Genomic DNA, 23349 nt, shown 5'->3' on the forward strand with positions numbered 1-23349 from the left:
CATTGCATGCTTACAAGTACCTCTCCATGACTTCACTTGCTTGATCGGTTGAGTCTAGAGACAAAGTTTCGAGGCTCTGCGGTCGATTTGTACCTGTCTAATGTTCTAGTCTTGTTCTAAGCAAGGCCCGTGCGCATCCTGCGTTCTCGCTCCACGTGCGGGTCCACATCGAGCATCGAGTGACACTGTAACAACGTCGTCTTTCCTTGTTCCTACTACCATGTTACATCACCACACAACCTGCCACAATGCCCTCGACTTCCGAGGCAGAGCGGGCAGTCGGTCTTGCACAACAGGCCACAGACAAGATCAAGTCCGGTAAATTGTCGGACGCGGCGCGCCTTCTGCGAGAGGCCACGACTATCGCGCCAGAGCATCCGCTTATCAAGCAAACGTGGGTGGCGCTCAAGGAAGAGGAAGAGAAAAGCGAATTGCTAGGTGTGTGTAAAGACTGGGTAAAGAGTAGGGATGAGGCGGATGGTGACGAGGCCTTGAAGCTCATTAGGGCGACAGTCCTGGGCGAGAAAGAGGCAGAGCAGGCAATGAGCATTTTGTACGATTTCAAGGGCGAAGATGATCTCTTGGACCAGGTTACGGGGGAGCTGTTGATGCATGTGGGGGCCCAGCGGTGGCTTGCGGGCTTCGTGAAGGAGCATCCCACGCAGGCGTACTATGAGCTGTTTGAGCGCGGAGACGACAGCATCGATGGCTTGATCAAGGCGCTGCTCAATCGTGCAGTATGGGAGAGCGACGAGGCCTTTGTGCAGGGCCATCGGGATTGCTTCATGCTTAGTCTAGCCATGATGATGGAGGAGGCCCTCGAGCATCCAGAGCGCGCCATGAAGGGCGTTGCGCAGCTGTTGGCCCACCATGCGCAGGATTTGCATGGCATCATTGACGCGGATAGCTTCGATGTCATCCTTACGAGCCTCGATATCCGGCTTCCAAGTAGCCTTCGCAGCCAGGCGACGCTGGCTACCATCAAGCTCTTCGAATTGGCACCCAGCACTGCGCAGGATCTCATCTCCAAATTCGTCATCTCACGCGTCCAGAAGTCTATTGCTGATGGGCTGGTCGTCGCTTTTTCAGCTGCAGCCGCCATATTCCCTATCACGGCCCAAGCGGCAGCGCAGCTGTTCCTGTCGGAAGGCTTCGTCAGTACACTTGTTCCCCTTGTCGAAGGCAAGAATAGCACCAAGCTCGAACAAGCGGCGCTGGAGCTCATCAGTGCCGCCTGCATTGACAAGAACTGCCGCGAAGCGATAAACCGGCATTGCAGGACATGGCTCGAAGACCACATCGCCAGCTGTCCCGACAAGAAACGTGCCAATCTCGCTGCTCTTGTACTCGTCAAACTTGGCGACGAGCAGGCTACATCCGAAGGGCCCCAAATCGTAACGCCTGGCAAGGTAGATCAGGATGACCTGATAGCGAGCTTTAAGAGCATGGTCATATCCTCTGATTCGTCTGGCAAGCAAGATAGCATCGAGGGCCTTGCCTACGCCTCTCTACAGCCGAAAGTACGCGAAGACCTCTCCAAATCCCCAAAGTTTCTCAAACACCTTATTGGGAGCATGAAAGAGGCAGCCACATCGCCTAACATCCTTTTTGGCGGACTCACCATCTTCGTCAACTTAACTACGTTCCCCCCTATCCAATCCGAAGAAGAGAAGCGCATGGCGCAGCTCAAAGCCTACGCCAACGTGCAGAAGCCCACTGTGCCGGATCCGTTACTGGACGAAGCTCACACAACCGTACGCTGTAAACGTGTCCTCGACGCAGGCATCGTCCCCCTCCTTGTCGGCATCGCAAAGAAGGCCTCACCCGCCGCCCTCACACACACAACATCTATCCTCCTCTCCCTCTCCATGGTCGTGAAATCGCGCCCAGCACTCGCACAACAAGGCGCCGTAAAGCTCCTCGTGCAGATCTACGACACACTCACATCCTCCTCTAACGCAGACAAATACCCCCCAACAGCAGCGCCACAAGCCGCACAGGCTCTCTCCCGGATCCTAATTTCCACGAATCCTACCCACATCTTTACTGCAGCATTTTCCTCACATTCGGTCCTCCGCCCTCTAACCTCCCTCCTCTCGCAAAGTGAATCCTCAACCTGGCAACTCCATGCCTTCGAATCTCTCCTCGCGCTCACAAATCTCGCTTCCATGGATCAATCTACCCAAGACGCCATCATCCGCACCGCCTTTGACACTGTCGTCGACGATCTTCTGCTGAGCCAGAACGTACTGCTCCGGCGAGCAAGCACGGAGCTGCTGTGCAATCTAATGGCGAGTCCGCTGTGTGCGGAGAAATTTGCGGATGGGAGTCCAAGAGCGGGGAAGAGGTTGCATTTGCTGTGTGCGCTTACAGATGTCGAAGACGGGCCTACGAGGAGTGCGGCGGGAGGAGCGCTGGCGATGTTGCTTTCTATTGATTTGGCGGTTATGGAGCTACTCAAGTTGGAGAAGGGGGTTGACTTCTTGCTAGGTGAGTCGCCGTGTATCTCTTGTTGCTCATTTCCCCGCCTGTACGATTAAGAGGCGAGAGTAGTGCTAATTTTGTGCGCAGGACTCTGTCGCGACGAGGACGAGAATGTTCGCCATCGAGGCGTTGCCTGTGTGCGTGAAGTCGTCGCGATAGGGCCCAAAGGCATCGATGCGGTGAAGGCGAAGGGCGGCGAGGGGGCGCTGAAAGCACTGCTCAAGGAAAGCAGGAGTCAGGTTGTGCTAGGACTGGGCGTGGAGACGTTGAAGATTCTGTTGGGCCAGACGTGATCATCTCGACTGAAGGTTCAGCACCGGTATGGTGGTACGATTTGGACATGAGTTGGACTGCATTCTCACGACACGAACACGACACGGTATCATATGACTAAAAGTAAAGTAGAATGTTGACATGATTTTCGTTACGATCACCATTCACTGGTGGTGCAACCATCTCACGTATAGGAGCGGACGCGTAAGTCTTCTCTCAGCACTCTTGAAGTTGAAGCCCAGAACGTCTCAGAGTTACGACAACTTGGTCTACTGACATCCCTTAGCTAATGATGTGAGGTCGATCAGGCAAGTTTAACCGAGCCGAGTCATAGCTCCAAACTTTCTTGACGCTCAATTCATCCCGCCAAATTTCCCCACCACAGCGCAACTTTACGCACAGGCATCCACAATGGCCGACGAAGACGAAGATCTCTCGCATCTGCGCAATCCGAATCCTGATCCTGCCGCCGACGAAGATCCCGAAGAAGAAACGCTCGACTACGGCGCTGCTTTTGCGAAGATCGCGTATGCAATCCAATCCCTCAACACGATCGCAAAGCGTGTGCGGCTCTCAATTGCAGCAATAGACACTAATGAATAGTTAGAAATAGCGACCATGCCCTCCATCTACCCAAGCGCGGCGAAAAAGACTTTGAATCGCACGAGACGAACCTCCAGCTTTCCAAGCTCGATGCTTCACGCCTAGCGATGCACAATGTGCTTTCCTGGCAGCGCACGCATACGCAGAAGAATCATATCCCCGCGATGTACGACCCAGAGAGTAATATGGCTTATGTCAACAAGCCTAAGACGAGCATGTTCCTAACGATGGGGAGGAGTAAGGATGGGAAAGAGTGGTTGTTACCCGAGGAAGCGCTGTTCTTAATTGAGCGGGGGAGCGTGGACTGTCGGTGGCCGGCAAAAGACGAAGAAAACGGCGGAAAGATGCTAGAAGGTGCGCCGATGAGCTTGCAGGCCGCATATGCCGCATTTCTGGGCTACGAGGCTGGCGTAGGCGGGAAGTTGACCATGGAGTTGTACACCGTGTATTCGGGCCTCAAGCGCTCAGGCTATGTCGTGTTCCGGCATGGCAGCTGGGACGATGAGCGCGCGCCTATTCAGTCCCTCACGCCCAAATCGCCAAACCAAAATGCGAAGAAAACAGGGTATTGGACCAGTTTCTGGAGCGAGGTCTGGCGCCGCATGACGCAGCCTTCGCACATTGTTTCTCAAGAGAATATGGCATATGCACCACTATTCCGCCCCGGCCTCTACCGCTCCTACGCCGACATCTACCGCACGCTCGCCCTGATCCCGTCGCACGACCGCTCGCAACCACCCACCTTCACACTTCCGCCAAACCCGAATAATCCCTTTCGCATCCACTTCGACGTTTGGAAAACATCCGGCTCCCAACGCTTCCGCAAGTCCGCGCGCCCACCGCCCGACTTCCGCATTTGCGTCATTAACGCGCGCGAAACCAACGTTCCCACTGCTGCGGAGTTGAACGACTTGCTTGCTACAGTGCCGGATGACGCGCCGAGAGAAAATGCGACGATTATGAATAAGCTTAAGCATGGGGAGAGGAACGTGCTCCTTGCGGTGGTGGATAATGGCATTCCCAGCTATATCCGTGTGGCAGATGTTAATTTCAGTCGAGAGAAGGTATACGAACGAACAGCGCCGAGGGGTGGGAAGGGAGGAAGGGGTGGTAGAGGTGGAAGAGGTAGGGGACGAGGCCGGGGCAGGTGAAGAGGGATGGCGGGACGAGCGTGGATTTACGGATGAAGAATTCCAAGGGTACAACCTTTCGCCGAGCCAGCTGTGTCGCAGACAGTGGCGCTTGTGCTTTCGTAAGCTTCCGAGCGGAAGCCTGCTTCTGGACCAGCCACTAAAGACAGAACCGTGAAGGTTTTGGGAAAATTGACCGTAAGACGGCACAAGCAGAGTCCGGAACGAACAAGTTCGAAGGACGAGGTCGTCGAGTCGGGCGTCTGCAGAATAACATCGATCGTTCAAGTACGTCGATTGGCCTTTGCGAAGAGCAAGATGTTATACCTAGCATTTTGGGCAAATTGAGTGGCCCCTTCGAAGTAGCGGTTACACAAAACGAAGACAAACAAATATATCTACACACATAACAATTTCCAGGCTCTCCCAAAACCCAAGAGTGCGCAAAATTCGAGATCAGACCATTAACACCCAGCTCGGCGCCCGCCAAACGGACCTCGGCATCTTCCCCAGATTCCACTCCAAGCTAGGAATCTCCGCAGCTCCAACTCCGCACCCCTCTCTAGCACCGCGCATACACTCTACACTCTCACTGCGTCTTCTTCTCTTGCCCTACCGCCAATCTCAGCCCTCCACACACCATATCAAGCAGAATACCCACACAATGCCAGCCGACCCCAAGATCAAGCAACAAGGCCTCAGCAGAGAGCTCTCCGAGCCGCCCAAAGACCCGGGCACCTTCGAGAACATACCCAGAGTGCGCGAGATAGCAGGAGACCTAGGCGACAAGTATTTCTCCCCTCCCCTGCCCACATAAGCCCTAGCTAACTCCGCAACGTAGGCGCGTAAAAGACAAAGTAATTATCATAACAGGCGCAAACTCCCCCCTCGGCATCGGCCGCGCCTCCGCCCACCAATTCGCCCGCAACGCTGCGAAAGCGATCTACATCTGTGACTTCGCAGACACGCACCTGGCGACGCACAAAAGGGAGATAGAAAGTCTCTACCCAGGGGTAGAAATCCACACAAGGCAGTTCGACGCAGCGGACGAGCCCGCCGTCAAAACCGTCGTCGACGAAGCCCTCCAGAAATACGGAAAGTTAGACATCTTCTTCGCCAACGCGGGGATAAGCTCCCGAAAAGTCTTCTGGGAAGAAGACACAGACGGCTTCATGAAGATGCTTAGAACAAACACGCTCTCTGTTTTCCTCGCTGCGAAGTACGCTAGCAGAGCGATGCTCAAGACTAGCGGGGCGAAACCCTATCCGCAGGGCTCGATTATCGCCACGGCGAGCGTAGCGGGGCTACGGTCGAACGCTGGGCCGACGGATTACGCGGCGAGCAAAGCGGCGGTTATTAGTCTGATGCAGACGTGTGCGTATCAGCTTAGCGGGACGGGGATTAGGTGTAATGCTGTTTGTCCGGGGTTAATTGAGACGGGAATGACGAAGAGTACGTATGATGCGGCGAGGGCGAGGGGGAGTGAAGGGAAGATTGGGCAGTTGAATCCGTTGAGGAGGGGTGGGGTGGCGGATGAGATTGCGAGGGCGGTGCTGTTTCTTGGGAGTGATGAGGCGAGTTATGTGAATGGGCAGGCTTGGGCGGTTGACGGGGGGTTGTCGGCGGGTTTACCGTTTGTGCCTGGGAAGTTGGCGTAGATGGTGGGATGTCGTCGAAGTTTTTACGAGCAAGATACGCTTGCACGTTTAGTAACTTATGGGCGCAGTCTCACATGATGCCCTTTGGACTTGACATCCAAATATATCCGTGTGAAGTGTTCTGGGACATACGAAGCATTTCTCTTTCATTATTTGGGTCTTTTGGTATGCGCAAAGGCAGCTCTTTCATATCAGTCAAGACCACATCCAGTCATGATGCCCGCAGAATAAACGCCTTGCACATGACGATGGTTCAACTTCTCACTCAAATTCTCGTACCTCCCAGATGCAACCTCTTCAGGATCCGTTCTTGATCCTTCTCTCGGGCAATTTTATTTGTGGGCTACCATAAATTAGCTACAGTAGAATATAGCGCAGATCGAATGAGATCGAAATACGTACGAACTCCCTCCTCGGGCTTCGGCTCAATGCCGGCGACCTCGGCTGCTGTCTTCTCCCCTGTTGCGCCTGGCTTCTTCTCTTCAACAACATCTAATGAACAATTAGCAGTGCCCTTAATGCATATTGGAGCTGGATTTCTTACCCTTCATGAACGGGAACGTAAGCACCTCCTTGATTGAGTAGTGATCAGTGAGGAACATAACCAGTCGATCAATACCCATTCCCCATCCTCCAGTCGGCGGCAAACCGTACTCTAGAGCCTGGCAGAACGTCTCATCAATGAGTTGCGCCTCGTCATCTCCCTGTGCCTTCTGGTTGGCTTGCTCCTCGAACCTCACGCGCTGGTCGAAGGGATCGTTCAACTCGGTGTAGGCGTTGCAGATCTCCTTCTTGCACACGAAAGCTTCGAAGCGCTCACAGAGACCAGGAATCGATCGGTGGTACTTGGCCAGGGGAGACATAATTTCGGGATGGCCCATGATGAAGGTGGGGCTGATGGCGGTTTCTTCGATATATTCGCCAACCAGCTTATCGATCATGCGGCTGGCCGTCAGAGGTGGCGAGCACTCAACGTTCATCTTCTTCAAAACGTTTCGTAGGAACTGGTTCGCCTCGTCGGTGTCTGCTTCTGTCAGCTCGGTTCTTCCCTGGTATGATCGATCCGAAACACTTACGCAGCGTGTCTGCGGGGGGGAATTTCTCCCCTGTCGCCTTCTCCAACTCGGGTATCATCTCGACACGGCGCCATGGCCTCTCCCAATTGACCTCGTATACCTCACCGCTTTGAGTGTGGTACTGCGTCTTGTACGATCCCTTGACCGAATACACGAGCTCACTGACTAGCTCCTCCGTCATATCCATAATATCGTACATATCCGCAAACGCCTGGTAGAACTCGCAAGTGGTGAACTCGGGGTTGTGCGTCAGGTCAATGCCTTCATTTCGGAATTGACGTCCGATTTCGTACACCCTCTCCAATCCTGCAAGGATGTGATCAGTAAGCTATCAGAAACTATCATCAGTGATCTCACCTCCTACCACGAGTTCCTTAAGGTACAGCTCGGGCGCAATTCGCATGTAGAGCTCCATGTTTAGATCGTTGTGGAAGGTCTTGAAGGGTTTGGCGGTAGCGCCACCGGCAATCTTGTTCATCATAGGAGTTTGTACCTCCAGGAAGTCTCTCTCGTCGAAGTACTTTCTGACATACTTGACGATCTTTGTCCTCGTAATGAATGTCTCCCGGGTGGAGTCGTTCATGGCAAGGTCCAGGAATCGTTGCCGGTATCGCTGTTCTTGATCCTTGAATCCGTAGTACTCGGTCGGCAGCTGGCGCAAGCAGGGCGACAGGAGAAGGATTTCTCGTGCGAAGATACTGAGCTCTCCATCTCCTCCCTTCTTGGGTGCAGTTCGACCAGGGAAGCCAACCACACCGACCCAGTCTCCGCGGCGCAACAACTCGTGAGGCTGCTGATCCCATGGTGCAGATTCGCTAGCATTGTCCTTCTGGCACATAATCTGCACCGTGATACCTTCGGCCTTGCATACGTAGAAACGCAAGGCATTGGAGGAAACCCTCATTGACATGATCCGGACACCCACGCGGATCTCCTTGTCCTCTTCAACCTGGCCCCTGGTCAAGTGCTTGAAGTCCTCCACATACTTTCCGAGCCTGTAGTTGACATGGAACTTGTGGGGGTATGGGTTTGGCTGCCTCGATTCGCGCAATTGGTTTACGGCTCGGCTGCGGATTTCGAAGTATTGGTTGGGGTTCAGTTCATCTTCTCCTGCTCCGGCAGCAGCTGGCTTGTCCTTCTTCGGTTGAACGGGCAATGTAGCTTGCTTCGCGGCCTTGGCCTTCTTCTTCTCCTCTGTTTCGCGCTGTAGAATCGCTTTAGTAATCGTCTCGAGAAAGAAAGTCGTAGCAACGGACCTGCTTCTGGCGGCGCTTGACTATAACATGTTAATGAGAACTAGATGTACTTAATGTCGTCTTCTTACGCTCAGACTTGGAGATCTTCTCGCCGGTGACAGGGTCGTCGTGTAGGTTCTCTGAGGCCGGGGCCGCAGCAGCGGGCTGTTGATCAGCCATGGTGATTCTACTGGTGATTGTCGCGGTCGTGTGTCAATTGACTCTTTCGGCAAATAAATTTGGTGGGGGAGTCACACCCCGCCAGACGCCAAGCTCTACGGAAGAACGATGTTCCGTTCCACTCATCGACCACAGCTACATCCTTCACTGGTGTCGTGTTGCATCGAATAACTTGTGATTCAATTCAAATCACCGGACTTGAACTTGGGCTGTTGCTGCTTTGGGAATCCTGGTTTCTTTCGGGAATCGCGAATCACGAGGACGAGATACACGCAGTCTTTTGTCACCTTTTATTTTGTGCTCCCTTTCTGGCATATACAATGACAGACGGGTAGGAAATTTAACTACTTTTTTACCTGGTCAAGATGAACAACTTGATCCAATTGAATCAGGGCTTCTAGCCAATCACTGTTCCATGGCCCCAGGGTGCTCCCCCTGCAATTTTCAGATCCACAAGGATTGAAGCCAGAGTCCATCTTTTACCAATCAATCAATCCCATGCATCGAAAACAACTACCAAGGCAAACCCGCTTTAGCTTCCGAGTGAAGACGGAGTAATCCAGGGTGATTCTTATGCAAACCTGAACCAAACGACATGAAGATCCCAAGGATATTCAAATGAACGCGATTTCGATGCCGGTTGTCCACAGCCCGCCCGCGATCCAAGCCTCCGTCTCCTTAACCCTCGCCCTTACCGCATCTGACGCCCCAGCCTCTTCTCCACACCTCTCGCAACATCAATCATCACAGCCTTCCGCACAATCCTTCTCTCACCATCATTCAAATACTCCGCCTCCATCACACACGCATCCTCCTTCACCACCACCTCTGCACAAATCCTCTCCATAAGCGCCATCTTGAATCCCAAAACACCACCTTCTTCCTCGCCCATTCCATCACAAGGCCTGTCACATGGCAAAGTCCCCGGTCCCGTCTTCAGTGCCCTCATACCGTCCGGCAGCGTCAAATTCCTCCGCTCTTCGGTCAGACGGTCGACGTCCCACGCTTCCTGGAAGAGTGCCTGCGCGCAGATCCAAGCTTCGTAGTCGGCGGGGGATTGCGTGCGTTCGTGCTGGTGTTTTGCGAGGACGGCGGCGCGCATGGTGGCGGCGAGGTGGTGGGTTTTAGACTCGATCCACGCCTTCCGCAACACCTTTTGGGCGTCGAGACGGGCGCGGGAGGAAGGACTGGGTTCGGCGAGGGAGACGGCGAGATTGGGAATAAAGGGTGGAGGTGGTATGAGGGTTGGGGAGTGAGAGGAGTCGCCAGTCACGGGGTGTAGAAGCGTATGTTGGAAGGAGTCGTGACACTGGGGCGTCTGAGGAGTGGGAGCACGACGTCGAAGGGGCGTGTAGCTTGATGACGATGGGATTGGAGGGTGGTGTTCGACGAATGGGTCGCTGGCAGGGCTGGTGTCGAACGGCGAGTAGCTTACCGGCGTGCTCTGCGCCCAGGAGAAGGGGACCGCTGACGGGGTCGGTGTTGCCGTTCGAGGCCCCTGGGCGGTATGCCAATGTGGGTTCGGAGGACGTAGCAACGGTGTTGCCGCCGGAGCGGGAGATACCAGGCCCGAAAAGTCTGAGCCCAGGTCATCTGTGAAGTGGCCTGGGCCGAGAGGAGATGGGAGGACAGGCACGAAGGAGAATTTGCTCGATACCCGCCGCTGGTGTAGATTTCCTCGCACTTTGGGCATGGTTTGAGAGACGTCTCGTGCACCTTGTCCAAGGCTTAAGCGGCCAATTATGTCTCCACTCGGCCTGTTGCTGAGAGGAGAGTCTAGATTAGAATCTCCAATAGCAGATAGCGTTGATGATTTGAGATGATTGTGAGTGAATTCGTGCTTATCTGCATCGCCTCGCAGGTCCGGAAGATTTGGCCCATATACGATGGGATACTCTTGAGGCGTGTCTGTACGCTCAACGACAGCGACGTTGCCCGTTTGAACCGTGGGTTGAAAGACGGGAGCGCAGGCGCTGAGTTGCGGTACCGAATTATGACCCAAACTTTGCGTGCCATCAAATGGGGAAATCAACTCATATTGCCGACTGTGCGGTCGGGTCAGCGCTACTGCGACACCGCTAGACTCCAGACCATCGCCTGTTCTGATGGTCTCGTCTGATCGAGGTGAGCTCGTGGAGTTCTCACCACGTCCAGCCACCAATTGGGAGTCCCTAGGTTCGCTGTTCGCATTTCGACGAGGTTGAGAAGGTATGAAACCGGTATTCTTGAATAGTAGCTGGTAGCCTGGCGAAAGTTGAATGTCTTGCAGCACTTGTCCCCACGAGATCTCCATCGCGTGGTCTTGTTCTGCCTCGCCCTCCGTGTAGCTTGGCAAGAGCGGCATCGAGCTCGACCCGCCATACGGGCGGGGGGTGAGCGAACCCATGGTGGATACGGCAAAGTTTGAGAGTTGAGGTGGTGTAAGCGTGCAGTTGGGGTTGAATGTCGAATCGACGACAAAGCGGTGATCTAACGATAGCAGCGCAACGTACGCGTGCGTGGTTGATGATTGTGTTGTCTAGGTGACCGTCACTGTAGCGCACTGGCCAGTGAAGACGCTGTTGGCCACGTGGGGATAGTGAAGGCAGCCTTAACGAACACGAGCGGTCCGGAGAAAGTCCAGGTCTATTCGTGTCTGCGCTAGTATGTCCGACGTTATGTCCTACACTCGTAAGCAACGTCAATGTATTATAGTCTGCATTCCTTAGGCCATGTGTTTCATCTGTGACCGCAACATACCTTCCATTTCAACTCGTCTGCAGCGATTCATCATACACTTACAATTCTATTTCATGCCAAATCTGCCTCATTTACGTGCTCACCCCTCCTACTGGCCAGGTATACCCTTCCGCTCTCGTAGACTCCTAGGTACAATCCGCTCCCTATAAATGTCCATACTCCTCTTAACGCACCACCCCTCCACAGTCCTTTGAATCCCTTTTCATGTACAATCTCTTGCCCAATTTTCCACGCACTCTTTTTACCCTTCTCCTCTGAGCTGACTAGTGGATTTAGGCTTTTTACAGCACTCTTTGCTGTAGCCTTCGAGGACTCGACAGTCTTACCGAAAGCATCCACTAAGCCATCTGAGCTCGCTTTAGCGCTCTTCTGCTGCGACGAGACTTCCTGAACCGCGTCATCGACGGCAGAGAGCATAATCCTGGTCTTGACCACATCGATAGGCGTCGTGACGACAGCCGCAACTGAGCCCGCAGCTCCCGCACTGACAGCTGTGATCAACCCGCTCTCGAGGATTGTACCGGTCCTCGTGCCCGTGCGGTCGCGATGGTCCTTGATAGCCTCTTTCAATCTTTCAAACATGGGAAATTGCAGAGCTGTGAAAGGCAGATTCCTTCCTGCTAGCGCGGTATAGCCTCTCCATAGCGCTAACGGATTTGATCTGAACTTCGCGAGTGTCTGAACGGTGGCGTTTGTGGACGAGCCTGCAGAGACCATCTGCGCATTTTGCTTAATGACCTCAGCCGGAGTAAGGATCGCGCATGAGACCAATTCAGCAATTGAAGAGGCGCCAGCATGTACAATTGGTGTTGGGATCAGACCATTGGGATGTGATGAGGTTGAAGGGTTTATGTGATTGAAAAAGGCCTTCGTACGTTCGTACGTTGTAAAGAATGCTCCTGCTGTACAAATGTCAGTGATAAGCTTTTTTTCATTTATGTTACTTCGTTGTCGCCCGGGGTTGTCGCCCGGGCGAAGTTCGCTTGAAATGAAAATGGATCTTTACACGAAGGCAGAGTTGCTATGATGACGCTTCCCACCCCTTGATACACACCGCGAAACAAGGCCGGGTTCGCCTTCTGAGTCGCAGCATTGGTATATAATTTTGCATATTTGGGAGACTGTATCCGTGTTTTAAGGGTATCTAGTGGATATACAAGGAGATCGACAGTGAAAGCTGCGATTGCGCCGGCAAGCAGGATGTCACTGTTGGTATTGCCGGACATGAATGAGGACAAGGATGTATGATGAGGATGTTTGAGGTCAAGCTCTCGTTCACAAAGTGTCATCGCTTTTTCCTTGCCGAGGTCGGCACACGGACCCTGAAGTACCGACGTCACCACATCTGCCGGAACTTCCTCTCCATTAGTCTCTACGCTGCACGTGCAAAGTAATTCACCAATGTTTCGGATGTATGTCGGTGTTCTAGGTCCTTATCTGATGTGCCATCTGATAATGCCCACGCGTGCGATGTCGCTCGGCGCAGTGCATAACCTGGAAATGCGTGGGGCACACCAACCCCTCACCAGTCACGCGATCCCAACGACTACTGGCGAACACCTCGCCACCTCAATAGCACTGCAACACAGCGTTTTCAGATGACGCTTCGAGCTGCTTTAGACGAAGACACGGGCCCTTCGAAAGCTACAGAGTTCATTAGATTGATCGCAAGTCGAGGACCTTTCGTTCATACTCACGAATGGTCTCCGAGCAGCGCACTGAGGCTCAATAACGCACAGTCTCACTTGTTGCCAAATCAGCAACATGCACTAGGCATACTTTTCATGGGAATCGTTCGATTGAGCTAAAATAGAGTAGCTATAGCATACCAACACAATGTGGCATATTCCAGCCACATCTAAGTCGCACCCTCCGATTCTTACCAACAATGAGCTCGTGGAACGTAAACGGTACAAAAAGAGTGGTCATCTGTATACCCAGAAGGAGATATCACGAAGAAGCTTGAGCCAATTCTCGCCAGAAAGCGCTTGCATACGAAACAATACGTATCGACACCGCGACCAGTTGACTGCTGCTAGACAGTATGAACGAACACCGATACAACTTGACCAATATTGTCTCGGTACTTTGCTGGCGTTTTGACGTGGACTGCATCGATCAGTCGTACGAGCATCAAGGTCAAGGAATTCTACTTACTACGATTATTTGTCGTCATCAACAGGAATGATGTTTGTCGCGCGGTACCAAGGGTAGAACTCTGAGCGCCTCTCCTCGGGTGCTTGAATGTCACGCTTTTCATCGCTGGCTGGAAGAATGTTCGTCGCGCGGTACCAGGGAGCGAACTCCGTGCGCTTCTCTTCGGGTGCTTCCACGTCACGCTTCTCTTCAGGTGCTTCAACGTCACGCTTCTCGTCGCTCGCTGGAAGGATGTTGGTCGCGCGGTACCAAGGGGCAAACTCGGTGCGTTTCTCCTCTACGGCACGCTTCTCATCGCTGGCCGGGAGGATGTTGGTTGCACGGTACCATGGGGCAAACTCAGTGCGCTTCTTCTCGACGTCGCGTTTCTTTTCATCGCTCGCAGGGAGAATGTTAGTCGCGCGGTACCAAGGAGCGAATTCCGTACGCTTCTCCTCGACGTCGCGCTTCTTGTCATCGCTAGCAGGCAAGATGTTGGTCGCGCGGTACCATGGTGCGAACTCTGTACGCTTCTCTTCAACATCACGCTTCTTGTCATCGCTGGCCGGAAGAATGTTCGTCGCACGGTACCAAGGAGCGAACTCAGTGCGCTTCTCTGCTTCAGCAGATCGCTTTGCATTGTCGTCAGCATAAAAACAGTCGACCATGCTTTTACAATAGTTCGAATTACTTGGGCTGATCTACCTTGTCAACAGAGCGCTTGTCATCACTGGCGGGCAGGATGTTCGTCGCACGGTACCAGGGCGCGAATTCGGTCCTCTTCTCGTTCTTGGCGATAGGAGCAGCAGCTCCAAGGGAAGAAAGGAGCGCTGCAGCGCTGAGAGCTTCAATGAGACGCATCTTGAGTGATGGAGAAAGAGCTGAATAAGCAGGTACGCGGATACGACGTGACCTGACGGCTGATGAACTAGTAAAGGGTGGGTATTCACTTATATACAACGTTCAGGGTGGGCGACACCGGCCTTACCCATAGTAAGTCGTTATCATACTGAAGCTGGACCGACCACATGACAAGTTCTCCTCTTACGTCAGTAGGATTCTATAGTCACGGCATGGAAGGCCCGCATAACCCCATACGGACGGAGGCATATCAATATCTCGAGATCGGCTGGGTGATTTGTGCCAATCAACGGGGACAGACCAGCCCCAGCTGCCTCGGCTTTCCACGGTTGCAGATTTTCGCAAGTACGGGATTAGATATCGCTACCTGTCACTGAGGGGCATGCGGCCGCTAACAACGCGGTAGCATGTCCGGAGATCAGCAGCATTGGTGTACTATACCAGAGCAAGAAAGTGCAAGTGTGTTTGAAGAGCATCCTTCAAGGCAATGAAAGCCTATGAAACGTGCTTACACTGCTTCACTCGTTTAAACTCACTGCTCGGTAATCTCGAGGAACTAAATGTATGCTGCATGGCTCGCATTTCGGGCCAGTCGGCATTCATGGATCAGGTCAGTCCAAGGGCAAGGCAGTTTATGAATGGCTGTTACTGGCTGTAGCATCCGCGACGTTGTTGACGCCCATAGATGGATCGGTTATCTGGGTCTGGGTCCTTGACCAGCATTGAACGCTTTAGCAGCTATACTATATGTTGTATGTGGGATCTTACAAGTCGACGTGCTGCGACCTGACCAAAACAGGCAGGTAATTTGTGCGCTTAGACCAACACGGTGTAAGCTAGCGTAAGCACGTTTACCTGGGTAGGAAGGTGTCTCTACGTCAGACTTCGTATTGATCCTGATGAACGTGTGAAATCGTGTTAGCGAAAATATAGCGAAACGTCCGCTAAAAAGATGTGTAGCCAATAATGGAAGATGAGCTTCATCTCAGGATCTAGAGGAACCACCCTGATGCGCTAGCCTTATCTATAGCATCAATGCACGGAAGCACGCGATACCTAACGATATTCATGACCTTACCTTGTATGGCCCCTCGGTTTGCTCCAGATGACGCTGCTCTCAGCCCCGCTTACAACCGCTCGCAATCTTTAACTCTGCGCTGACGACTTCCGAGTACACTCCCATCTCTACGTCCTTACCATAATCATGAAGTGGTTAGAGAAGCTCGAATACAGGCCAGTGGCCTCGGGCACAAGCCGCGACTCTACCTCTGAATCAGACGAAGACGAGACGAAAGGTTTCATTAGCGGAGCTCACACAAAAGGCAACAAGCACTTCATAATAAGCCGTCGAGCACTCATACTTGTCTCCCTCATCAACCTATCCGCCGTCCTCATCGCAGTCAGTCTCTTTGGGGCATGGTTTTACAACCACTACATAGTGCGCAACGCGGCTCTTCGAAGAGTATCCGGCTACAGTCCTTTATACGACAGATACGACGTGGAGTTCGAGGATGTGACGATCAACGGAACTTTCTACCCACACCAAGAAGGCGGTAGTATCATGCGGCACCAGCCAAACCCAGCGGACGACAAGATCTGGGAGGAGTGGGAGTTGACGCGTGTTTATCCTGTCACCCGCGAGGAAATCACCAAGATGGGCAAGGACTACACGACCGTAGCCAAGCTCGAAGACAAAGACTGGGGCTTGGGGGACAATGCGTACGCAGCGATCTTCGACGTTTATCATCAACTACACTGTCTGAACTCGCTGCGGAAGGTCGTGTATGGAGGGTATTGTGAGTCCACCGCGATGGCTTCCCACGGTCGAGAAAGGACCTGGACTAATATTCCATGACAAACAGATAACATGAGCCAAGCTAGAGCAGACAGAGTCATGCAGCGCGAGTTACACATGAATCACTGCTTCGATATCCTACTCCAAACAATCCAGTGCTCTGGCAATCTGGACATGATCCCCCTGGTCTGGATGTACACACAGGCATATCCTTTCGCAGACATGTACGTCACGGTCTTCTTGCTGCAATGCTCTTTCTCGTTTGTAGCTCACAAGGTGTGATAGGTCCATCAACAAGAAGTGCCATAACTTCGATAAGTTCACCGACTGGCGCAGAGAGAACACTATCGACATGGACAAGTACATCGAAGTGATGAAGCAGCCTGAGGCCGACAAGCCAGGCATCAAGCAGCTACCGGCTGCAGATAGGTATTATGAGTATTGGGGATATGATAACCCGAATCATAAGCCGGTTTCGGAGGGAGGTTTGGGGCTACCCTTGGATCAAGACTCGAACCTGTAGTGGGTAGAAAATATGACCAACCGTCATGATAAATCAACAGGAAGTGTAAGCTATTCACCTTATTACACGAGTGATACATCTTGTGTGATACAAGCCTTTGCAGTTAGTGTGCCCCGCGCTTGGGCTCTTAGGAACCCGATCCTCAGCTGCGATGAACCCCGCTAGGTGGGGCAACCGTGGCGCATGACGGGCAGCGTTCGCACAGCCTCGCAATATTGAGGCGTAGAGCAATTGCGTACCAGATCACAGTCTTCGAGGACGCGCAATCGCTGTAAGGGAGGACAAAACACTTGCGAAAGGTGCCGGAGTGTTGAGGCTTGCGACTACCATTCAAGCCCTGTGGCGTCATAGCTATATGAGCCTAACCCTTCACGTACAGCTGACGGCAGGCGCAAGTGACCCATAACTTTATTAGCAAGGGCTCTTTCTTGCTTCCTATCTTCCCTTCCCCACTACACTCTCTCACCACTCTCGCTATGGGAATCCAAACGAAATACGTGCTGCTCGTCGCGCTCGCGGTGCTGGTGCTATTACCAGCACAGGCGCACGCTTTTGGCGCGGGCAACATCGCGTGAGCCATCATCAATCTAAAGACAAAGGTCTACACTAACGAACGGGATAGATCGATCTCTGCTGTCGAAGGCAAGAACTGGCGCCATGGAGATATCGAGGATATGCTCGCTACGGTCGCGTGCTTAAAGGGCCACAAGTGGAAGTCTATGATGATCAAGGTATGCTCGATACTCATATGCGCCAAAGGCACAGAAGCTAATCTGGATGTAGCGCGTATACTTTGGCAACTGGCTTCGTGACTACTCGCAGGTACCGCATTTGTGTCTTCGCTGATATGAGCCCCACTAAAAAGATACAGGCTGTAGATACCGCAACTTTGGCCAAAGTTCAAGTGAGTCTTGAATCTGCAAAGTGTGCTGTATACCCGAACTAATAGCCGTCAAGAGTGACACCATCCGCGTTCTCGTCTGGATCCTCTCTTTCATGTCATTTGGATATGCAACTGGTGAATTCGAGGTTACCGCCGACCGACTTGGTGTTTACAGGCCGGAAGAGCACATCGACAACCCGAAAGACTATGCCGATAACCAGGATGCCAGGAAGTTCGACCCTCGTCTGCGTGGACCCGTTACCGATATCGAGCTTGCTGTCGACCCAGAAACTGGAATGAAGAACTATATCGCCAACGAAAGAGGTAACTGGGCAACTTCTGCAGGCTACGTCAAGTTCTCCTTCACTCGAGCAATCCATTACGGCCGCATGTATACACATGGACCGAACGGCGAGCGCGGAAATGAAGCGAATCTTGCAGAAGCACTTCGGTGTCTTGGACAAGGTCTCCATTGCCTTGAGGACTTCGGTGCTCACACCAACTACACTGAGCTCGTGCTACAAGAATTAGGCTACTCGAATGTGTTCGCACATACTGGAACCCAGACCCAGATCAATCTCCGTGGCAAGCATGTTTACCCACTCGTAACCGGAACGTTTGGAGGTGTTGATTTCTTCCACTCTGTGCTCGGTGAAGCGACTGACCATATCACGCAATCTGAGGTCGACGAGATGAACACAACGCTATCGGACGCCTTGACGAGCAACACCAAGGGCAGCGGAGGCAGCTGCTCGGCCCTGATTCATGACCTGGGCAAGGTCCCCGGAACTAGTGGCTTGATTCAGGAGGCTCAGCAGCTTCAAGCTGCTTCTGACGCGCAAGCTTCCGCCAACTCAGGACACGGATACCGAAGCGGGGGCTATGATGACTACAGTAGCTCTAGAGCTGGCCCTGGCCAACAGCAGTTCGATGCACCGCCTGGATCTGTCGGTGGTCCACCAGGACCTAATATTCCTGGCACAAACACGGATCCAGCAACCATCATCCCCAAGATCTACCCAATCTTGGAGTTCCGGGACAAAGTAGTCAGGAACATTTCTGCGATAATCGAGAAGATCCCTGGTCTAGAGAAGCTTATTGAGACGATCACTGAGCGAGTGACTCTATTCGTGCTGTCCCTGCTGGCTCCTTTCGTCATGCCAATCATCAAGACTGCCTCAGAGTCCCTCAAGCAAGGTTCCACTACGGTCATCGACTCTGCAGCTAAGCACCAATTCGAAGTCTGGACCAACCCTCACTCTTCTGATCCGACCCACAGCATGCTCTCGAAAGACCACTTCTCCAATGTTCTCAATGCACCAGCCGGTCAGGTCGCGGTGGCGATACTGCAATTTGTAGCACCTCGCGTGGTCTACGCCTTCGACCACCCGGATGTGCCTGTCGATCAGGTTCTCAACGACTGCATGCAGGTCTTTCACCACCCTGCCATCCGCAATAACAACATCGAAATTCACAGAAATATGTTCTCGGTCGTTGAGAAGTGGGCTCACAACCACCGCGGCCAGGATCTCAATCATGTGCTAAGCTCAGAGAGCGTCAAAGCAGGCCATAACCACAGCGGGGGCAACGACCACTCTCACGGTTCTGGCCATGGCGCCGCAGGCGTCTCCTCGTTCGCGAGCCACAGCCACGGAGGCAGCTCCCACAGCGGCGGACATCAACAATCTCACTCCAGCGGCGGCTACGGACAGTCATCTTCGCATTCGAGTAGTGGCGGCGGTCTCCTCAGCAGCCTCGCAGGAAACCTACCAGGTGGTTTGGGCAGCAAGCTAAATCCCGCGCTCAATATGTTCAGCGGCAAGCGTGAGGGGCCGGGCGACTTCGACTCCTCCGCGCCGCAGTCCTCGTACGAGCACTCGACACCCTACCAGCCGTCTCCTTCGCCCCAGCCCACGCACGACTGGGGCTCCTTCCAGCCGTATCAGTCCTCGTATGCGGGCGGCAACCACGGTGGTGCTCCCGAGTACAATGCGCCGCACCCTGCAGGGGGTGAGGGATGGGGCAACCAGGGACAGTATTACGGTGGGCATGGGGCAGAGCCGAGTTACACGGTGCCGACGGCGTATCAGCAGGGGTATGAGAATTATGACCAGAGTCAGCAGGGCGGCTATGGACAGCAGCAGCAGCAGAGTGGATACGGAGCATATGGGCAGCAGGGACAGAGTGAGGGTAGCGGGAGGCAGTGGGGTGGGGGTGGGAATAATCTGTATTAGCGGAGCATGAAGTCGAGCTTCTCCTTTGGGGGTTTATGAGAGCCTGGCGATGACGTAGACTAGAGTGGCAGTTTTCACACGAATGAGCAGCTGTCATGTATGTACCGGTGCTATCTCTTTCCGCGCCCATTCACGCTATTCACGTCGGTTGCACAAGGTTTCGAGCAGAGATGGCTGTTCGTATTATTACCTATGCATACCTCTTTTGTCGTAACTACACATGGAGAATCGAAAATATCGCTTTCAAATACAATGCCCGTATGCCAAGCCGAACCAAACCAGTTCTTTTCCAGCTACCTATTGAACGCCGGCGGGTATGCTAGGCGGTCGAGCGAGCGGTCATGGAGGGTGTTGCGGGCGCGGTGGTGTTACAGTACAGTACGGATAGGAGTACAGGTGTCGCTCAGAGGTATATGTGAGACAGCGTCCGTCTACTCGTTGATCTTGGCGAGGAGCTCGTGGTCACGGAAGAGGGAGAACTCGTCCTCGCCGACCTTGAGGGGCGAGCCGCCGAACTGTTTAGCGTTAGCTTGCGTTTACACCTAAGCTGGTGCTATGTATGAGGGTAAAGCAGAGCGGTCGCATCAGTCCCGAAAGATGGTTAACGGTTCGACAGCACGGACCGAAGTCTAGTCGATGGTGTTGGTGGGTATCATCATCGCTGCCGCTCTGCTTCTTGTTCTCGTCCGCCTTCTCACTTTCTTGGAGAACGTACCTGGGGGATCAAAACTTTGTCGCCGGGCTGCACGCTGGGGGCGACGCGCTTTCCCTCCCTGTCGAATGCGCCGGGGCCGACGGCGAGGACCTTCGCTTCGTTGAGCTCCTTGACGGCGCTGTCGGGCAGGAAGATGCCGGTTGCGGTCTTGGTCTCGGGCTTGATGCGCTGGACGAGGATGCGGTCGAGGAGGGGGGCGATGCTGCGGATGGACTTGATGGCAGACTGCAATGTGCATTAGCTGGAGCTCATGCGGCTGGTCATGCGGAGCGCATCGGGGGTGAAGCATGAATGTTAGGATGGGCTGTCGGAGGTGCATGAGAGTACTTACCATTATGAAGGAAGTGTGCGAGAGATAGAAAGAGGTATCTAGAAAGCAAAGCTGGAGGTTTGGAATGGAATGGATGTGCGAGTCGGGATGAATGGGAGAGATGTTTTGTAGCTTTGGAAAATTCTAGATGGATGTCGAGGCAGGGGGTCCGTGCGCTTTCCGAAGCTCCTCAGACCTCGGAACTGCATCGCGACTTTCGCAGCTGTCCTTGTTACCACTCTTTTCACTCTTTTACGCACCCTATCGAGATACTGTTTTCGGCTTTCAATGCGATAACGTTGTTTATGTGGAAGCGCAATGTCGCCCAACTGAGGAGATGCTCCTCCGCATTCGCCCAGCATGGATTGGCGTTAAGAGGAAGTGAGCCCAGCAGACACGTTCGAGATGCCATTGGTGGATCGCATGTCCTCCTTTGGCGGTATACACATACGCAGGATGGACCAGTCAAAGCGAAGGGCGCAATTGGCAACGATGAGTTTCTCGAAGCTCTTAACAAAGTATTGCCATCGGGAAAAGACCACCCCCATACCGTAGGAATTGCCGTCAGTGGAGGCGTCGATTCCATGGCGCTTGCGACTATGTACGCGAAATGCGAAAGCTTCCTGCTACCGAAGTTACATGGATTCATCATCGACCACAAGGCGAGGCCAGGGAGTACTGAGGAAGCACATTGGGTGGCAGAGCAGCTTTCTTCATGTAAGACATCCAATCCATATCGCCTTTGTCTCCGATTACTAATTCAGAGCAGTGGGCTTACAGTCTACCATTATTCCGCTCACATGGCCCGAAGGCTTCGACTTCAAACATAAAAGCCGATTCGAATCCGTAGCACGTGTATTGCGGTACCAAGCGCTGGGAACTGCATGCAGAGACAAGGGCATCAAGTCGCTGTTTTTAGGCCACCATGCGGACGATCAAGCAGAGACGATCATGATGCGCTTAGCGACTGACCGCCTAAGGTCTGGGCTCCTAGGAATGAGGCCCATCGAGTGGATGCCGGAGTGCCATGGTATCCACGGTGTGTCTCACAGTGGCAGCCCCGCGTCAGAAAGGGATTCTATGTCCTCACTGTTTGAACATGGCGGCATCCAGGTTCTGCGACCATTATTGGCATTTGAGAAGAGCAGGCTGATCGCGACGTGCGAGACGCACGACACACGTTGGGCAGAAGACAAGACGAACCAGGACAGAACACTAACTGCACGGAACGCCATTCGCCACATCTTCAGCAACCACAAGCTTCCTGTGAACTTGTCGAAAGATTCTATGTTAGCCATCGCTCAAAGAACTCGTTCACGAGTAGACACGCATAAAGCTGCAGCAGACAAACTTTTTGACTCTTGCCTTTTGAAACTCGACATCCAGACCGCATCCCTCGTCGTGCGTCTTCCACCTGTCAAGGCCTTGTACAAAAATCCTACCCATGTTCCTTCGTCATCAGAAAAGCTGCAAGCCCGAAACACAGCCCACTATCTCCTGCGACGGGTTGTAGAGCTGGTTTCTCCCCAAGAACGTCCGATGCAAGAGAGTATCGCCAATGCCGTCCTCGCTATCTATCCCACCCTTGCCAGGGGAGGACTCCAAGAAGGCGTTTCCCAACAAAGGGTAATCAATAGCAACTTGTGCTTATGGACTAAAACCACAACTGCTTTCGACTGCTCCCCAGAAGACGGGACTGTTCCTCAAACTAACGAATGGTTAATCTCGCGGCAGCCGCCCTACCGCGAAGCTGTCGTATCAATAAATTTTCCGCCAAAGCAAACGTCAGGCTGGCAACTCTTCGACGGCCGCTTCTGGGTTTGCGTGCATAATCTGACAGATCGACCCATCATCATGCGGATGCTCACTGATTCAGAGCTTGAAAAGATATTGCAGAACGCCCCTAATGGAAATTTGAACCCCTTTGATCGAGAGGAAAGAATGTTCGGTCGCAGACAGATGCGTTCTATTCTCTATGCAATCAAACCGCATGCCCTACGCCGCCATCTCCCAGCACTGTTCCTCGCGCCTGCGAACGCACAGCAGGAACCGACTCTCCTCGCCCTTCCCACACTTCAATCTAGCCCTGACACGAGGCATGCCGACCAGAGCCGGTGGGACTGCACGTGGGAAGTGCGCTACAAGAAGGTCGACCCTGGAGCGCGTACACTTTCCGATATTGTACACAAGCCTGTGTATCACAGCGTTGAGGGCAGTCCTTCAGTACAAAAGCAAGAGACGACGAGAGCGTATTTTGACTCACTCCCAGGAATGGATACACCACGGGTTCCGAAGCGAAAGAAGGTCAAAAGCTGGAAGGTTTGAGGCCCTTGAAAGAGCGCAATGCGGAACGGCGTGCGCACAGAAAGGGGCCTCAGGAGGGAGCGGACCAGGACCAGCATGGTGTGGTGTTGAATGAACAGATGCGGTCTTACAGTCGTCCAAAGAGAGAAATAAGTCTCTGCTTCTATGTTGGCTTGGATCTTCGGAGAGGATATAGATATGATTTGGAGG

The 23349-nt window shown here is 53.2% G+C and overlaps 10 protein-coding genes across 10 annotated transcripts; 6 read left to right on the top strand and 4 right to left on the bottom strand.

The window, feature by feature from the left end:
- Positions 1-248: 248 nt before the first annotated feature.
- SHE4 (SWI5-dependent HO expression protein 4) lies at positions 249-2777 on the top strand (the record flags this gene model as incomplete). The annotated part of the gene is made up of 2 exons (XM_056213738.1): positions 249-2490; positions 2572-2777. The coding sequence occupies 2 exons, from the start codon at positions 249-251 to the stop codon at positions 2775-2777; spliced, it is 2448 nt and encodes an 815-aa protein (XP_056071005.1).
- Positions 2778-3168: 391 nt separating this feature from the next.
- Positions 3169-4511, top strand: SEN54 (tRNA-splicing endonuclease subunit sen54; the record flags this gene model as incomplete). The annotated part of the gene is made up of 2 exons (XM_056213739.1): positions 3169-3319; positions 3361-4511. 2 exons carry the CDS (start codon positions 3169-3171, stop codon positions 4509-4511), a joined length of 1302 nt encoding a protein of 433 aa, XP_056071006.1.
- A 643-nt stretch (positions 4512-5154) lies between these two features.
- Positions 5155-6148, top strand: N0V89_004960 (uncharacterized protein; the record flags this gene model as incomplete). Its single annotated transcript, XM_056213740.1, has 2 exons — positions 5155-5279; positions 5332-6148. The coding sequence occupies 2 exons, from the start codon at positions 5155-5157 to the stop codon at positions 6146-6148; spliced, it is 942 nt and encodes a 313-aa protein (XP_056071007.1).
- A 332-nt stretch (positions 6149-6480) lies between these two features.
- KRS1 (lysyl-tRNA synthetase) lies at positions 6481-8639 on the bottom strand (the record flags this gene model as incomplete). The annotated part of the gene is made up of 6 exons (XM_056213741.1): positions 6481-6491; positions 6551-6640; positions 6693-7172; positions 7225-7530; positions 7582-8439; positions 8549-8639. 6 exons carry the CDS (start codon positions 8637-8639, stop codon positions 6481-6483), a joined length of 1836 nt encoding a protein of 611 aa, XP_056071008.1.
- Positions 8640-9330: 691 nt separating this feature from the next.
- On the bottom strand, positions 9331-11960 carry N0V89_004962 (uncharacterized protein; the record flags this gene model as incomplete). The annotated part of the gene is made up of 2 exons (XM_056213742.1): positions 9331-11108; positions 11615-11960. 2 exons carry the CDS (start codon positions 11958-11960, stop codon positions 9331-9333), a joined length of 2124 nt encoding a protein of 707 aa, XP_056071009.1.
- Positions 11961-13540: 1580 nt separating this feature from the next.
- N0V89_004963 (uncharacterized protein) lies at positions 13541-14375 on the bottom strand (the record flags this gene model as incomplete). Its single annotated transcript, XM_056213743.1, has 2 exons — positions 13541-14146; positions 14220-14375. 2 exons carry the CDS (start codon positions 14373-14375, stop codon positions 13541-13543), a joined length of 762 nt encoding a protein of 253 aa, XP_056071010.1.
- Positions 14376-15579: 1204 nt separating this feature from the next.
- Positions 15580-16693, top strand: N0V89_004964 (uncharacterized protein; the record flags this gene model as incomplete). Its single annotated transcript, XM_056213744.1, has 3 exons — positions 15580-16171; positions 16238-16394; positions 16456-16693. 3 exons carry the CDS (start codon positions 15580-15582, stop codon positions 16691-16693), a joined length of 987 nt encoding a protein of 328 aa, XP_056071011.1.
- Positions 16694-17169: 476 nt separating this feature from the next.
- Positions 17170-19810, top strand: N0V89_004965 (uncharacterized protein; the record flags this gene model as incomplete). Its single annotated transcript, XM_056213745.1, has 5 exons — positions 17170-17264; positions 17316-17424; positions 17477-17515; positions 17565-17597; positions 17651-19810. 5 exons carry the CDS (start codon positions 17170-17172, stop codon positions 19808-19810), a joined length of 2436 nt encoding a protein of 811 aa, XP_056071012.1.
- A 431-nt stretch (positions 19811-20241) lies between these two features.
- hsp10 (mitochondrial heat shock protein Hsp10) lies at positions 20242-20859 on the bottom strand (the record flags this gene model as incomplete). The annotated part of the gene is made up of 3 exons (XM_056213746.1): positions 20242-20325; positions 20526-20750; positions 20857-20859. The coding sequence occupies 3 exons, from the start codon at positions 20857-20859 to the stop codon at positions 20242-20244; spliced, it is 312 nt and encodes a 103-aa protein (XP_056071013.1).
- A 560-nt stretch (positions 20860-21419) lies between these two features.
- On the top strand, positions 21420-23160 carry N0V89_004967 (uncharacterized protein; the record flags this gene model as incomplete). Its single annotated transcript, XM_056213747.1, has 2 exons — positions 21420-21552; positions 21605-23160. 2 exons carry the CDS (start codon positions 21420-21422, stop codon positions 23158-23160), a joined length of 1689 nt encoding a protein of 562 aa, XP_056071014.1.
- Between the last annotated feature and the right edge of the window lie 189 nt (positions 23161-23349).

The sequence above is a fragment of the Didymosphaeria variabile genome (assembly GCF_027946475.1).
Source record: "Didymosphaeria variabile strain IMI 356815 chromosome Unknown scaffold_4, whole genome shotgun sequence".
Lineage (NCBI taxonomy): Eukaryota > Fungi > Ascomycota > Dothideomycetes > Pleosporales > Didymosphaeriaceae > Didymosphaeria > Didymosphaeria variabile.